Below are 17,265 nucleotides of genomic sequence, written 5' to 3'. Positions count from 1 at the left end.
GTTAGGATCACTACTTTATTTTAAGAACGTGAAATGTCAGAATAATATCAGATAATTATTTATTCACCGATTGAAACGCTATTAGCGCGCACCCCGCTAACTTGCTAACCCTTTCACATCGGTTACATATAGACGTTCAATATCTATTGTGATGGTAAAGATTTATCTTGATTTTGTTCAACAGTAGGATAAATACTGATGTGCTGAGCTGCGTATATGTGATGTGTTTCAAGGCTGCTAGTGGTTAGCTGGTAGGGGTAAATCAGGGATGTAAAAGAAACTATGCTCATTCATAGAATCTACCCTGTAAAGACCTTTATTATACACAGATTTAAAATAGCTATTGTTAACAAATGTGTATTTTGTGGTTGTGACCCAGAAACTCTTGACCATTTATTTTGGGACTGTTCTTATGTCAGAAGATTTTGGAGTGAGTTAGATTCTATTTGAAAATAAACGACTATTAATGTTAATTTGATAGACTCTGATATTATGTTTTATTTTGATCCAAATGATATGGACCCTGATTTAACTTCCATTGTTAATTTGTTTATCTTTCACGGTAGATTCTTTATCCATAAAATGAAGTGGGCAGAGAACAAACCCCTTTTCACATTATTTAAGATAACATTTCAGTTCTATTTTGAAATTCTATCTGTAAAAACAAAAAAGCAATAGGCACCATAAAAAGTATTTAACAAATTGAAAATTAATCTTGATATGTAATACACCTGTCTGTAAGGTTTATGTACTCTTGTTTGTATATTTCTGTATTTGTGGTGTTCATAATAAAAAATTAATTTAAAAAACCTGCTCATGTCCAATCATTCATTTCCTGCTTTTTCGAAAGAAATAAAGTTCTCTAAATGTTAGCGTATATGCTACATGCTAGCGTGAGCACCCAAACAACTCTAGCCCGTAATTTCACTTGTGGATTTAGCTGGAAGACATTCACCTTTTTAAATACTATTGCATATTACCGATATGATGTCTAGCATTTATTGTTGTTGATAACACAGCTAGCTAAGCGTTTATTGGCTACTTCTTCTTTGGTGAATTTACTTAGGATCAAGTTCAACGTGTTTTTGCTTGTACAGCGCCACCTATTTGTCAGTAGGAGAATAGCAAAAGAGTCAAAAGAAAAGTAGGCCCACATGTTGCTTTAAGAATAACATGTTTATTGACATCAAGTTAATTAATTCAATTACTGTTAATTGCTCAATAAAATGTGAGGATCAGCTGCATGTCAGCTTTATACCAGTAAGGAGACATCTACACCTGTACCTTGGTCTAACAGAGCATTGGTTTGAACTAATGGGTGTCAACATAAATGCACCGACATGCACAAAAGTATTGCCGTTGCGAGTAACATCTTTCAAGGCACATTATTATAACAGTACCTTTTAAAAGTTATTTTACAGTGAAGCTCAGTCAGTCGAGTTAGTGAAAGTTGGGAATGTTCCAGTATGTAATCACAGTTGTCATTTAGAAATTCTATTCCAATCAGTGTAAGAATTTGTATTATCAGACAGCTTGTAATATCACATTAACCACAAATATGGTACCTAATTATGAATATCCACACAGGTAAAGGTGCATGGACGTATGGCGCATACCTCAATAAAAAGAGAGGATACTGATAAAGGCGGTGGGTCTTGGATAATACAAGGGTAACACTCCATAAATCTCATGGCCTGATCCCCAAGATGACAGCTTAAAGCCACAAAATGGCCACCCTGTTGACAGTTTCGTCCCTGGCTTAGTCCATATTCGTAGTGTAACAGAGAGACTACAAAAAAAAGGAGTCGGCAGCCTAATACCCTCTCCCTCTATTCCCATCCATCTAGTCTACTCTCTCCACTTTACTTTCTCTCCCCATCCTTCTCTCACTGTTTGAGCACTCGGAGTTCATTGGGTTTAAAGAAGGCCTGGGACATCCCCATGCCGTAGATGTAAACCTTAGAGTCCACCACAATCTTCTCCTTCTTCATCAGGTCTGTATGAGGAGGGGGGGATCATGCAAATATGATCTCTTCAGCTAATCACTAGCAGAATATAACAACAGTAATAATATGCTTTTCTGTCTCAAATTGGATTCCATTATGACTTAAAAATTGTGTTATTGTGAAGAAGAAACTTCAAATTGTTGCTCACCATCAATTTCCCTCTGGAATTCATCAAGAGGTAGAAGAAGAACTTCAACAAATTCTGGAAGTAAAACAGATGCCATAATAAGATTTAGTTCAATGTTATTCTAATAGTGAAATAACAAAATGTGATAAAGAAAATAATATTTACCTCCATCACCTGGAAACGAGTAAAAGAGAGAGGAAAGCAGAGAAATAAGAACAAGTTCAGGAAAAACATGTACAATACATGTCAGCTTGACAATAAAAAAACATGTTCTAGATTCATAACATTCCAAGAGTGTGACCCCTAACTTACCCAGCTGTTGTGTGGGGTTGGTGTTTTCGAGGTCGTCTCCATTGATGTTAACCATGACGATCTGTGTGGTGCAGTTAGAGAGGCCAGGGTCCAAGCAGGTCACTGTGAGGTCAGGAGGAGAGGAAAGGGGGGATGAAGGGGAGTTCAAACTTGTAATCTGCTGTGTGTTACTGCCCCACTAGTCACTGACATCATACTGCACTCTCACATTCCCAATGGTAAAACTGGCCACTCAGAAGATCACAGGCATATTGAATTTGTCTTCGCTGATGGAACTGGTACATGGACATAATCTGCCCTGTGTTTTGAGAGTGTGTGTGTGTTCATAAGACCTTACCTGGGGTGACTCCTACCACCTCCCCCTTGTAACCAGTCTCCTCCTTCAGCTCTCGCAGAGCAGCAATCTCTGCACTCTCACCCTCGTCAATCAGACCTGAGCAACAGCAAAAACACACACAGACAGCAAACATGGATATCAGAACACAGCAGGAAAAATACAGCAATGACAGGCATACATACACTGTGTCTGAACAGATTCTCGAGATGTGACCGTAAACCCATGTCACCTGCAGGGAACTCTAGGGTACAGCACCCCATTGGTGGACGGAACTGCTTCACCATGACAACGCAGTCTTTGTGGAGGGTCCTCTTCAGGAGGGCGATGATCCCCACACCTGGAATATAACTCAGGAATCAATTTCTATAATGTCACTGCTTATCCATCAGTATGAAATGTATGTACACACACCATCTGCTGCATTGGCTTGTCTAGTTGTCCTTTTCGTAGTCTCCCAAGTTCTATTGAAAGAAAAAATGTATTGTAAAATGGAGAAGGGAAAAAAGTGTTTATCAAAAGTCGCTTATGGAACTCATTGAGCTGTTCCAAACCTTGTGTTTCCAACAGGGTCCACATAGGTGGTCTTCTCAAGTTTCAACCATTTCCCAGATGCAATGACCTGAAGAGAATACCGTTGAGTAATGTGATATAGCTAAACCAAGAGACTCTTGTAATATTGACATTTACACCACACAATGTGCATGATATTGTATCATATCTACCTCCTCTTTTACAATGTGAGGTATGGTTGTCGATTTGGGAGGGCTGCTCATCTTTCCAGTACTGTTCTCAGGAAAATGGATGGAGGATTCAGTTTGTATGCCCAAATCCAGAAAAAAAAATATTACATGCAAGAGTTCATAATTAATAGAGCTTTGTACAACGCTGATAGTTATAAGGCATGCATTACGTTTATTATACATAAACTTCATCGCAGGCCAGTTTTACCAACTTTTATTGTCCAACACAAGAAAGTTGCTAGCAGCATTGGCTGAAGCAGCTAGCTAACTAATGTTATTAATCAGGCTGTAATACACAGGTAATTGGTATATACAACCTGAAACAAATGCCTGAAAAAAATGTGTAAATGTTCCTTACAAGCCAGAATGTTAAATAAAATTACATTTAAAAACGTACTCTACCTGTTGTCTGCGGAAATAGTACCAATCTTTTTTCCACCATTCATTTTAGAATCCCTTAAAATAAGGTCTGTGTTTCATGTAGGCTTAACCTGGCATGACGTTTTGATAAACATGCAAATCTCTCACGGACAAGGTGGCTCTTAATGTATTTTGATCTATTTACTTTCAGATTAAAAAATGCTAGTTAAAGTCAAAGTAGACTTCTTTCAAGACTACAAATCCGTTATATTGATAAAAGTAATCTTGTCGGAGAGAGATTTAAACAGTTATCAAAATGTCACGCCATGGTAAGCCTACACAAAACACAGCCCTTATTTTAAGTGTTTCTCAAATCCCCTATGGGAAAAATTAAAGGCAGAAAAACGATTGGAACCATTTCCCTTTTGACTGCAAGGTTTTATGGGTATTATGATTTATACTGTGTCCTCTATATGGTTCGCTTTGGCACCTAGGTCATTTTACATGGGCCATTCTGAATCGGGGTGGATGGAGAATATTTACATACTTTTTAGTGTGTGAAGTTTTCATTGTTTCATTTTTTAATTCGAATTTCAATCTTAACTTTTTTTTTTTAGATTCGGAATACACACATTTCATGGCATGCTTGGTTAAATAGTTAGACGAGAGAACCTAATATCCCACATAAACCTAACTTTATCTCGATGCTGAACCGAACCAACTACCAGCTCAGTAAAATGTCGGGTAAACAATAGTTTTGACAAACCGCACAGAAAACCGGTATAGCAAGTTAATGTAATTATATTCAACATTCTGGCTTGTAAAGAACATTCACACTATTTTGTAGGCATTCGTTTGAGGCTGTAATTTTGCTAACTAGTTAGCTCTATACTATACCAAGTAATTGTCTATTACAGCCCGATTAATCAGACAATTAAATTAGCTAGCTACCAAGCTAATTTCTAGCGGACTAAACTAGACTGCACTCCATGGTGAAGGAAGTTTCTGATGAACTTCAAACTTCCTTCACCATGGAGAGGAGCATAGTCTGCTAGCTCATTCCTAGCAAAACCCACATGCATGCTGTTATGTAAATATTCTTAACACATCAATATATTAAAATAAAATAAAAAACATAGTTACTTCTAAATTGGATACATGTGCAGTACTCACATGAAGATGAAGTGGTTTTAGTCACAAGTCAAGTTAAAGAAGTAAAAAATAAATAAAGCATTGATCACGCCTACGTGTGCAACGCACAAATAATCTCCCTCTTCTGTAAAATATTATAATACATTAGAGAAGGTCTACAACCATTCCAGATAACCTAACCTGAAATATAATTAAATTAAAACTCGATAATAAATACAAGCCATTATAATTTTAGTGTTATGGAAAGGTTGAAAACTACATGAAACCAATATTAATCGCCTTTTTCTTAGGGGAACTGTTATGTGGTTGGACTCACTTCCGGTAAATCATTTGCAGTATGAAGAAGGAGCAAGTTGTAAATTGTCAGTTTTCGGTCTGGTATCCGATATTTAAGAAGCATACTATCAAAAGGTGAACTCCTTAACTTGACCAGCACAGTCTCAGCTATGTTGTTGATCTCGTCACTATCAAATAAACACTGGTTGTGCTATAATTTGAGTAGCTAACGTATAGTTAGTTAGTTGTCTGTTTAGCTAGCAAGCTGTGTTAGCCAATATGATATCACTTGTGGGTGTGTGATACCCGTGTGCGTCTGATATTGTAACACAGCCAAACTACTTTTGTCAGCTAATTGTCAATTCTCACAAACCACACCTGTCCTTTACTGTTATTAAACATTTGAATTGGATAGAAGTGCCAGGTGTTAACTGCTTCTGTGATGATATTGTCATTGATATTGAATCAGATCAATCTCTACCTTTTGAGACTGTTTGTTTTCAGGTCTCTTATCTTTTGTTAATACTAGTCTGATAGTTTGTTATGTAGGCCTAATGTTTGGTGTTATCTTTTTTCAGTTTGATTCTCCCACTGCCTCAGAATGTAATAGATTATTTGCTGGACGATGGAACACTAGTAGTTTCTGGAGGGTAAGCATACTTACCCATAAAGCACATACATCTAGTGTCCTGTATCTATTCCCATACACTATAATTTATGGGCAATTTCCATGCTAACAGAATTACTCAGAGACACCAATTTTAAAATTAAAATGTATACCCAAAACAAACAAAAAAAACGGATTTTCAAAGTTTAACAAATCATAAAACGTTATGCACGATACTTTGAACAATTTACACAGTAAAAAAAATATAACTGCCGATGCAAAGTGGTAGCATAGTTTTGGTAAAATCTCCCTCAGTTTTATTCTGTTGCCAAACTTTGTATCTGCATAGTTCTTCCTGTAAATGTGTTTTTGTAGAATTTTCAATGGAAATTGTTGAAAGTAGTCCTTGTGTATAGAGTTCAGAGTTTTTTTTAAACTATAGAAATCAATGGTTCTTGTTTGGTATACATTTTAAAATGAAAAATCTTAGTCTCAGCGTAATTCCGTTACCATGGAATTGCCCTTATACTTCCTGATAAAATCTCTCCTCATACCAGGGACAACAACACTCAGCATAATCAGACCAACAACAGTGACTCAGAGGAGGAAGACATTCAGGTAATTTTGCTCCAGACATAGAGGTGCACTCCATCTCGGCTCTCTAGTAAAGTAGAGACTGAGTAGGCAGACTTTATGCTCAGTGCTTGGCTGTTTGATTTACTGATTGATTATATTTTCTTCTCTCAACAAAATTAGTGGTCAGATGATGAGACAACCACCACTGTAACAGTAAGTAATGTAGATAATGTGAAATATGATCAACCCATCTGCATATACGTTTTGTCAAGTTTGTAAAATGATATGCATACAGTGAAGATCTGTTGTGATGCTTTGTGTTCCAGGCTCCAGAGTTTCCAGAATTCCACTCTAAAGTGCTGAAGGCCATCAACACCCTAGGTGGGTGTGTCTTTCCCAAACTGAACTGGAGTGCACCGCGGGTGAGAGACACAACCCTCTAACGCCACCAATATAAGGTTAAAATACTGTCAACAGTGTGTCTGTCTGAGTGGTAATTTTGAGTGAATAAGTGTGTGTGTGTGTTTCCTTCTCTCTTGCAGGATGCTAACTGGATTGCTCTGAACAGCTCCCTGCAGTGTCAGAGTCTGAGCGATATTTTCCTGCTCTTCAAGAGCTCTGACTTCATCACCCACGACCTCACACAGCCGTAAGAATCCCCTCCACTCACTCACACTATCACATTCTCACTTGGGCTGTTGCGGTGACCGTATTATCAAATTCCACGTGACCGTTGAGTCACAATAATTTCCTATTATGCACTCTGGACATGTGTTGATAGTACCCAACTCACTAACGACCATCCGGTCCTAATGACCTGGTACTCAGGACTCTATTGTCCCTCCATCAGCTCGCTAATGGCCTGGTACTCAGGGCTCTATTGTCCCTCCATCAGGTTGTAATGGTCTGGTCCTCAGGACTCTATTGTCCCTCCATCAGTTATGAATGGTCTGGTACTCAGGGCTCCATAGTCCCTCCATCAGGTCCTAATGGAGTGGTACTCAGGGCTCTATTGTCCCTCCACCAGGTCCTAATGGGCTGGTACTCAGAGCTCTATTGTCCCTCCACCAGGTCCTAATGGTCTGGTACTCATGGCTCTATTGTCCCTCCATCAGCTCGCTAATGGCCTGGTACTCAGGGCTCTATTGTCCCTCCATCAGGTTGTAATGGTCTGGTCCTCAGGACTCTATTGTCCCTCCATCAGTTATGAATGGTCTGGTACTCAGGGCCCTCTCTATTGTCCCTCCACCAGGTTCTAATGGTCTGGTACTCAGGGCTCTATTGTCCCTCCATCAGGTTCTAATGGTCTGGTACTCAGGGCTCTATTGTCCCTCCATTAGGTTCTAATGGTCTGGTACTCAGGGCTCTATTGTCCCTCCAGCAGGTTCTAATGGCCTGGTACTCAGGACTCTATTGTCCCTCCATCAGGTCCTAATGGGCTGGTACTCAGGGCTCTATTGTCCCTCCATCAGGTCCTAATGGACTCAGTCCTCTATTGTCCTCTATTGTTCCTCTAACCACTCTGACATCAATGCAAATACAATGGAAAATCACATCAAACACTTATCAAAACAGTATGTGCTTTTAAAACTCACCTCACTGTGATGATCACAAAATGGACAGCGCTTTCTAAGGTGATGATTCATTCGAAACACCCATATATAACACCCATATATATGAGCCCAAGCTCCCCCCCAAAAATTAATTGAAATGTTTGTGCTTTTTATACAATACATAGTCTAATAGCCTACCGCATATTATGCACTATAACATTTTTTATGTCTTTGTTGCATAATAGGTCTAGCTTATAAAATTAAACAAATTCTAGTTATGCCTTTGAGTGTGGACTGTATTATTATGCCTACTGAATGGACCTTACGCTATTCTCCAAACCCTCTATCCATGAGTCTAGGCGAGAACATATAGGCCACTGATTGTGCAGGGCGACTTACAGAGTTAGCCTACAATTATAGTGAATTTGATTTTGAATAATGGGGAATTTTTTATATTTTTTTATACCTTTAACTACAGAATATCTCACCACTGTGTGCCTTCTCTCTCTCTCTCCTTCCTTTCTCAGAGATAGGGCGTAAACAGTTTAATTCAATATCTTTAGTTGGGAAAACATGTTACTATCGATGTTCCCGAACAAATTTCAGTTTGGGGGGAATATCACCTGTCGCGCAGTGAGAGGCTGAATGCTCCTCAAACAGTGGTTGATGTGTGGAGTTTTGATGGTTGGCACTAAAAAAGAGGAGGATTCCAGCTGCTACTATATTTATTTCTCAGCTGCTAATATGAAGCACATGCTCCGCTATAAAACAGGAGTAGCCTACACGCATAATTGAAAAACGAACCGTGGGAAAGTGGCCTCTATTCGCTATTCGAGTGCATACGGATGACTTCTTTTCCCCCTGCCCCTGTTCTTACCCATTTTATAATGGGCCATTCTAAATCGAAACAAATTTGACATATTAGTAAAGACATGATTCAATTGAGAGTAATTGTTTACATACTGTTTTACCCTCTTCATATGTGTATATACTGTATTCTAGTTAAGGCTCATCCTATATACAGTGTATTCAGCGCCCTTGACTTTTTCAACATTTTGTCACATTACAGCCTTATTATAAAATTGATTCAATAAATATAAATACTCATCAATCTACACACAGTAACCCATAATGACAAAGTGAAAACAGGTTTTTAGACATTTTTGCAAATGTATTAAAAAAAAACAAAAAAAGATCACATTTACATAAGTATTCAGACCCTTTGCTATGAGCGTCAAAATTGAGCTCAGGTGCATCCTGTTTCCATTGATCATCCTTGAGATGTTTCTACAACTTGATTGGAGTCCACCTGTGGTAAATTTAATTGATTGGACATGATTTCAAAAGGCACACCCCTGTCTTTATAAGGTCCCACAGTCGACAGTGCATGACAGAGCAAAAACCAAGCCATGAGGTTGAAAGGAATTGTCCTTAGAGCTCTAGAACAGGATTGTGTTGAGGCACAGATCTGGGGAAGGGTACCAAAAAATATCTGCACCATTGGAAACAAAGTGGCCTCCATCATTCTTAAATGGAAGAAGTTTGGAACCACCAAGACTCTTCCTAGAGCTGGCCACCCGGCCAAACTGAGCAATCGGGGGAGAAGGGCCTTGGTCAGGCAGGTAACCAAGAACCCGATTGCTACTCTGACAGAGCTCCAGAGTTTCTCTGGTTTGATGTAACCAAGATTGAACTCTTTGGCCTGAATGCCAAGCATCACTTCTGGAGGAAACCTGGCACCATCCCTACGGGGAAGCATGGTGGTGGCAGCATTACGCCTTGAGGATGTTTTTCAGCGACAGGGACTGGGAGACTAGTCAAGATCGAGGGAAAGATGAACGCAGAAAAGTACAGAGAGATCCTTGATGAAAACCTGCCCCAGAGCGCTCAGGACCTCAGACTGGGGTGAAGGTTCACCTTCCAACAGGAGAACGACCCAAACCACAGAGCCAAGACAACGCAGGAGTGGCTTCAGGACAAGTCTCTGATTGTCCTTGAGTGGCCTAGCCAGAACCTGGACTTGAACCCAATCGAACATCTCTGGAGAGACCTGAAAATACTGTGCAGTGATGCTCCCCATCCAACCTGACAGAGCTTGAGAGGATTTGCAGAGAAGAATGGGAGAAACTCCCCAAATACAAGTGTACCTTTACTTTGAATAATTTGGAAAAATGACCAAATTATTAGCATGTGAGGCACATGGGCTACTAACAGCTTACTACACAACATACACTTAGTATTAAGTGGGAGATAGGTATGCTACAGTATACCTATCTCCCTGGCATATTACATAATTTATTCAGCAGCAGCATATAAGACATTTTGGGACACCTTGTTGTGCTGTGCTCACTTGAATTAGAAGGTGGCGCAATGGTCCTTCTTGTGGGATAATTATGTCATCAAACTTTGTCATCAAAGTCTGCAATTCTGGATATATGGTACTTTCAAGACAACTGGGAACTCTGGGGGGGGGGATAAACAAGGCTGAATCATGACGTCAGTGATCTTCAGGCCGGAAATTTTCCCAGTAGGAACACATTTTTTCCCCCAGACTTCCCAGTTGTTTTGAACTCACTGAAGTCTGAGATTTCCCAGTACCGATTTTCCAGTTGTTTTGAAAGTGGCAGAAATCATGCTGGATTGACAGTATGGCCAGTGTATTCAACATTAGAAAGGACACCAAAGCATGGAAAAGAGACCCTTAAACCCTTAAACCCAGACCCTTAAATACACCCTTTCCACTGAATAGCAGGCTTGTGATTTCGGTTTTGGTGGTTTTGGAGCAGTGTCCACTCGTTTTACTGTGGATACAGATACCTTTGTACCTGTTTCCTCCAGCATCTTCACAAGGTCCTTTGCTTTTGTTCTGGGATTGATTTGCACTTTTCGCACCAAAGTACGTTAATCTCTAGGAGACAGAACGCGTCTCCTTCCTGAGCGGTATGACGGCTGCGTGGTCCCATGGTGTTTATAGTTGCGTACTATTGTTAGTACAGATGAACGTGGTACCTTCAGGAGTTTGGAAATTGCTCCCAAGGATGAACCAGACTTGTGGAGGTCTACAATTTTTTTTCTGAGGTCTTGGCTGATTTCTTTTGATTTTCCCATGATGTCAAGCAAAGAGGCACTGAGTTTGAAGGTAGGCCTTGAAATACATCCACAGGTACACATCCAGTTGACTCAAATGATGTCAATTAGCCTATCAGAAGCTTCTAAAGCCATGATCTCGTTTTCTGGAATTGTCCAAGCTGTTTAAAGGCACAGTCAACTTAGTGTATGTAACGTTCTGACCCACTGGAATTGTGATACAGTGAAATAATCTGTCTGTAAACAATTGCTGGTAAAAATGACTTGTGTCATTTACAAAGTAGATGTCCTAACCGACTTGCCAAAACTATAGTTTAATGGAGTGGTTGAAAAACAAGTTTTAATGACTCCAACCCAAGTTTATCTAAACTTCCGACTTCAACTGTAAGCGTTTTGCTACACCCGCGATAATATCTGCAAAATATGTGTACGCGACCAGTAAAGTTGGACTTGATGGGTGAAAATATGATGATACTGGATGAGAGAACAGCGTGTGCAGCCTGAGGCAAGCTTTTTGCTACTTTCTCACATCAATAGCCTATAGTCGCATCATGGAGCCCATATTTGTTTTGATTTCTAAGACATTTTAAGGTTTGTGTCATTCACAACTAAAGTTGCAAAATAACTCTCAATCTAGTGTATAGGGCCTGTTTCAAATGTTCACTTTTACGCTCCCAGCCACTTTATATGCGTTCTTGGTAAAAATGTCCTTTCTATTTTATTCAGCTAAATAAAATTATATTATTCTTACTTAAAATAATGGCACAAGACTTATAAGCATATCTTGTCTGCTAAATGAACTAGCAACGTAGGTCATGGTGCATAGCTAGATAGCTGACTCATATTCTGTTCTTCTGAGATACACATTTTCTTCATATCATAATGTTTCTTTAGACCTGCCTAAAATAAATAATGGATTTATTGTGATGGTGTTTATTAAATGGATTTGTTATACTTTTAAAAAATGTAGATCAGCGGCTTGTATGAGTGGAGGCCTGGAGATGCTAGACGTGTTTATTTTCGTTAACGGTCAATTACCGTGATACCGGCAGTCATTTGCATGAAAATGAGCTGAAATAAAAGATCCCAGAAATGTTCCATGTGCACTAAAAGCTTTTCTCAAATTATGTGTTCAAATTTGTTTGCTTCCCTGTTAGTGGGCATTTTATCCTTTGTCAAGGTAATCCAGCTACCTGACAGATGTGGCATATCAAGATTATTAAACAGCATGATTATTACACAGGTGAACCTTGTGCTGGGGACAATAAAGGGCTGCTCTAAAATGTGCAGTTTTGTCACACAACACAGTGTCACATATGTCTCAAGTTTTGAAGGAGCATACAATTGGAATATCCACCAAAGCCTTTGCCAGATGATTTTATGTTCATTTATCTACCATAAGCCGCCTCCAACGTCATATTAGAGAATTTGGCAGCACGTCCATCCGGCTTCACAACAGCAGACCATGTGTAGCCACACCAGCCCAGGACCTCCACATCCTATGCCATCCCAGGCCCACCCATGGCTGCGCCCCTGCCCGGTCATGTGAAATCCATAGATTAGGGCATAATGAATTTATTTCAATATATTTCAATCCTTATATGAACTGTAACTCAACAAAATCTTTGAAATGGTAGCGTTTTATATTTTTGTTCAGTACAGATGGGTTTTCTACCCGCTGTGAAAAACACTGCAGGCAGTGAGTCAGCCTTTCTGACAGCAGTGGGCTGGGAAGAGGTTTGGTGAGATCGCTTCATCATAGATGTACTGCTCCCATTGGGGCGCTCTGATAATGGGCCCAGTTGGCAGACAGCTCTGGCATGGTGGAATACTTAATACAGAACTTGAATTAGTACTGAACTTTCAACTGTGAAGGGGCCAATGAGGAGCATTTGTTAAGTGTGCATGTGTGTGAAGCGCTTGTATTTGTGTGAATGCAAGTGTGTGTGAGTTTAATGTGAGTCTAGAACCGAATGGTCACTGTTCCAATCTCCCTCTACAGATTCCTTCACAGCAGTGACGAGGATTCTCCAAATCCAGCCATAAACTATGAGGTATTTAACACGCACTCACCTTCATTCACTCTCTTTTCCACACACACACACCTTCCCACTATTTAATAGTGTTGTGTTATACCCCTGAGTTCAGCTGGTCCTGAGGAAGTGGAGTGAGCTGCTACCTGGTGGGGAGTTCAGGTGTTTCATCAAAGAGAACAAGCTGATTGGTAAGTACTGTAGGAAGAGGTTAACACACCATTCACCTTTACTCTCACCCTCCCTCAGCCACATTCAGAGAGCCTGTGTTCACGTGCACTGTTCCCAAGACAGTGTGGCAAGCGTTAGGGCTGTTGTGTGGACTGAAGATCTGTTCTGAGAGCTGTGTGTGTGTTCTTTAGGTATCTCCCAGAGAGACTATACCCAGTACTACCACCACATCTCTAAGCAGGAAGCCCAGATCTGCCACTCCATCCAGGAGTTCTTCAGCCAACACGTCCAGTATCAGTTCCTGGATGAGGACTGTGAGTGGGATTCAGTGTGATGTGATAATTAGAATATATTGTAATAAGAGTAATGCAATATATTTTCTGTTTTACAGTTGTGTTGGATGTCTACAGAGATAGCTGGGTAAGTATTTTGTCATTTACTTTTCCAGACATTATTTCCTGCCTCTGTTTGGTTGTAGCCAAAGCTTTTCTATGAGTATGGGCATCTTTGACCCTGTGTGTGTTTGACAGGGGAAGGTGTGGCTGATCGATCTCAACCCCTTTGGTGAGGTGACAGATTCACTGCTGTTCACGTGGGAGGAGCTTACCTCCGGGAACAGCCTGTCAGCCAATCAAGAGGAGGGTGACACAGCCCAGCAGGTCAGTGACAAATATGTGACACAGGCTGTGGCTTTGTTGTGCATATGCATGTGTATGTTTGTTCATGTGTGAAAGTCTTTCTGCGCTTATTATCCCGTTAACACCAGTTTGTGGTACGTCTGTATCTGTAGGAAGGCCCTTTGTTAACACCAGTTTGTGGTGTCTGTATCTGTAGGAAGCTCCTGTGTTCCGCTACACCACCAGTGATGTGACGGTGCAGCCCAGTCCCTGTCTGAGCTACCGGATCCCTAGGGACTTTGTGGACCTCTCCACTGGCGAGGACGCATACAAACTCATCGACTTCCTCAAACTGGTGAGAACCAGTGCAGTGGTGTTCACACAATTTAAGATTGTCTTATAACAACCCTGTGGCAATCTCCACAACCATCTTACAATTAAAATGTTGTATTTAACCTTTATTTAACGAGGCAAGTCAGTTAAGAACAAATTCTTATTTATAATGACGGCCTACATCGCCCAAACCCAGATGACGCTGGGCCAATTGTATGCCGCCCTCTGGGACTCCCAATCATGGCCGGTTGTGATACAGCCTGGATTCGAACAAGGGTGTCTGTAGTGATGCCTCAACCACTGAGATGCAGTGCTTTAGACCGTTGCGCCACTCGAGAGCCCGGCATTAGTTTTTATTATCTCACACTTTCCCTCTTTGCTGCAGAAGAAACGCCAGCAAGAGGACTCTGAGGAAGAGGTGGAGGAAGAGGTACGACAGTGACAGCCCCTGAGGAGCAGGGTCTCTACACGGTGACTGTTCCCTCAGACTGTTAGCCTAGCATAACAATAACCCTAAAACTGTAAGGCTAGCGTTAGCGGTTAGCACAGAGACCACTATACACATGGAGGTTTGTCCTTATCAGTTCTTGAATCTTCTGATGGAATCCATATACTTTTGGTCATCACCTTAGACCAATCCAGAATGCTGCAGATATAAATGTTTTGAATAGAACAAACAACAAACCATAATGAGGAGAAAAGCATCATGACCGCTCTATGCGGTACATTTCTACCTGCAACACTGTAAAAGTCCCATTAAATCTCATGGTTGTGTGTATTTAAGAGGAGTTCTAAGCAGTGCCCCTGTTCTATTGGCCCAGTGTGTCTAATGTAAATATAAATACTGTAACTTAACATTGTGTAAAGGTAAAGGGGAGTCTGTTACACGAGTCTGTGTATAGGAATAAAGAATGCTCAAATTTATAATACAGTCCTGGGGAAGAGACGTGTCTTAGTTTGTGTGTATAGCAGGTACATCATGGGATTGCAATTTCTGAGGGAGATACCCAAAGGGTCAGAGTTTTCTGACTTAATCCACTGGACTTTCTCTCTTCACACACACCAAATGCACACTTTTCCATGTGCTTTCTGATGGTTTCGTTAGACACACATCTGTATGTAATAGCAATACAAAGGTTTACTCATGAAGTCTCTGTGAAACAGTATTTCAAACATTCCAGTTCCTTACTTACTCTCTCTGGTCGTTATAGTTCTATGTTATTGTAGAATTAGTTTTGATTCTTATCATTTGTTTATTTTCTATGTGCTGGCAAAGAGAGGTGTTCTGATTGGGTAATAAATTGCTGGTGTGTGCTCTTTGTTGTTAATCTGTTTTTGTGTAGACTAAAATAGAAGGCATACTACTTTCACTGGTAGATTATTACATTTCTCTACAGTGGATGTGATTAAAAAAGTAGAATGGAATTTTCCACCAATGATTAGACTAGCAGGTTGAGAAAGAGAGTAGTGCATTTTTATTAGGGTCCACTTGGGGGAGTTGTTTACCTAAAATGAGAACCATCGGAGATGGTGAGCTGTCCTGGGCAGAGACAGTGGTCTGGCATAACAACATCACCATTCACGTGAAACGCATTTCCGTTAGGATGGAATGCCTGGATGTTCTGTTTTGTCTTGAATAGTTACCACTAGTGTATAGCCTAGTAAGTAAAATGCGATAGCAAAGCATTGTTGGATAGAATATTGCTGGTTAACCAATAGATCCTAGCCTGTATACAGATGCAGTGCATTGTTCAGAGAGCTGCAGTGTTGTATTATCTGAGCCTGGAGGCGGGGGCTTGTGTTTTCAGCACACTGGCCCTGCATGTGGTGGTGGGGGGGGGGTGCAAAAAGATCAATGATGGGTGATGCCACACCCATCTGAGGGAAGGTGGGTGCCAGACTGCTGATAGAAAGAAGAGACTACACATCCATCATCCTCCTTCCTCCCTTTTCAATTCCCCCTCGCTCTCTTCTCCTCTTCAGTGTGCCAAGATGGACATAAATCCTAGCCTACATCTCAGCCTGGGTTGACTAATCATCCTTTTGTGAGGGAGGGAGGCAGATATGTGAAAGTCTAACTTGAGAGAGCTGGAGATCAAAGGAGGGAGAAAGGGAGAGTTAGGGTAAGTGGGGAATAGATTTTCTTGAGCTGAGAGGGAACTGCAGTAGTTTGCAGCTGGAATACTCATGAGCGTCTAGAGCACACGCACAGACACACTCTTGGCCCCTCTCTCACACACTCTTTTCTCCTATACACAACCTTTGGTAGGCCTGTCAGATGAAAAAAGTCTGCAGTTATGCACTTCACGACTGGAGGATACTATTCCGTGTGTGTTTTTAGGTGGATTACAGCGCCTTCAGATAAGACACTGCCGTCAAGACTGCTTTGCTGGAGACTGGAGTATTTAACCATCTAAATATTAACACCCAAACTCATGTATTTATTAGTACATCAGAATATAATATGACCATTATAGTGTCTAAGATATTAAACTTGTGTAGGACCCATTTATTGCATTTCATTGCATCACCTGTCAACACTGTTTTGATCAAGATATAGTAATATGGCAAGTTTTCACATTTTATCTGGAGACACCCTTTCTCAAACTTCACAGCAAGTTGCATGGGTCCCAATGTAGACTCCATCATCTGACCTGAAATAGCCCAACATCCATCATAATAAACATTGGCCAATATAAAATAATTTACTTATTTAGAAACAGGTTTGTCTGTTTTTGATGGTTTGCAAATACTCTGGTTTCGTGAACGTATCTTTGGTGCAATGCGAATTATCTCTAGACATCCAGTCACACACACACACACTTGTGCGCAACGCTGTCAAATCGAGCGATGAGCAGCATCCTAGCCTCCCTCATTGCCATAACAACCGATGGCACAATCAGCATGGTTAGATGAAATAATACTCCTCGGTCCTTGCATTACGCACCACACGGCTCAACAGAGGACTTCATTAAAAC

The 17,265-nt window shown here is 40.6% G+C and overlaps 2 protein-coding genes across 5 annotated transcripts; one reads left to right on the top strand and one right to left on the bottom strand.

Moving 5' to 3' along the window:
- Positions 1 to 1,157: 1,157 nt before the first annotated feature.
- Positions 1,158 to 5,184, bottom strand: LOC139392597 (ADP-sugar pyrophosphatase-like). 4 transcript variants are annotated; one of them, XM_071140687.1, is made up of 9 exons: positions 5,056 to 5,184; positions 3,505 to 3,565; positions 3,334 to 3,401; positions 3,194 to 3,243; positions 3,012 to 3,119; positions 2,783 to 2,878; positions 2,435 to 2,547; positions 2,155 to 2,208; positions 1,158 to 1,996 (listed from the first exon to the last, which is right to left on the bottom strand). In XM_071140687.1, exons 2-9 carry the CDS (start codon positions 3,553 to 3,555, stop codon positions 1,991 to 1,993), a joined length of 546 nt encoding a protein of 181 aa, XP_070996788.1. In that variant the 5' UTR covers positions 3,556 to 3,565; positions 5,056 to 5,184; the 3' UTR covers positions 1,158 to 1,990. The 4 variants fall into 4 exon arrangements, 2 of the variants coding, with proteins under 2 accessions (XP_070996788.1, XP_070996787.1); XM_071140686.1 differs by lacking the exon at positions 5,056 to 5,184 and adding an exon at positions 3,925 to 4,059; XR_011629714.1 differs by having other exon boundaries at positions 1,763 to 1,996; positions 2,155 to 2,547.
- A 159-nt stretch (positions 5,185 to 5,343) lies between these two features.
- Positions 5,344 to 15,615, top strand: LOC139392596 (translation initiation factor eIF2 assembly protein-like). Its single transcript, XM_071140685.1, has 13 exons — positions 5,344 to 5,445; positions 5,889 to 5,960; positions 6,475 to 6,535; positions 6,674 to 6,706; positions 6,820 to 6,915; positions 7,036 to 7,142; positions 13,136 to 13,187; positions 13,282 to 13,357; positions 13,529 to 13,651; positions 13,729 to 13,757; positions 13,868 to 13,996; positions 14,172 to 14,309; positions 14,673 to 15,615. Exons 1-13 carry the CDS (start codon positions 5,372 to 5,374, stop codon positions 14,727 to 14,729), a joined length of 1,047 nt encoding a protein of 348 aa, XP_070996786.1. The 5' UTR covers positions 5,344 to 5,371; the 3' UTR covers positions 14,730 to 15,615.
- The last annotated feature ends 1,650 nt before the right edge of the window (positions 15,616 to 17,265 follow it).

Source organism: Oncorhynchus clarkii, chromosome 33 (assembly GCF_045791955.1).
Source record: "Oncorhynchus clarkii lewisi isolate Uvic-CL-2024 chromosome 33, UVic_Ocla_1.0, whole genome shotgun sequence".
NCBI lineage: Eukaryota > Metazoa > Chordata > Actinopteri > Salmoniformes > Salmonidae > Oncorhynchus > Oncorhynchus clarkii.
This window is presented reverse-complemented; position numbering and strand designations above follow the sequence as displayed.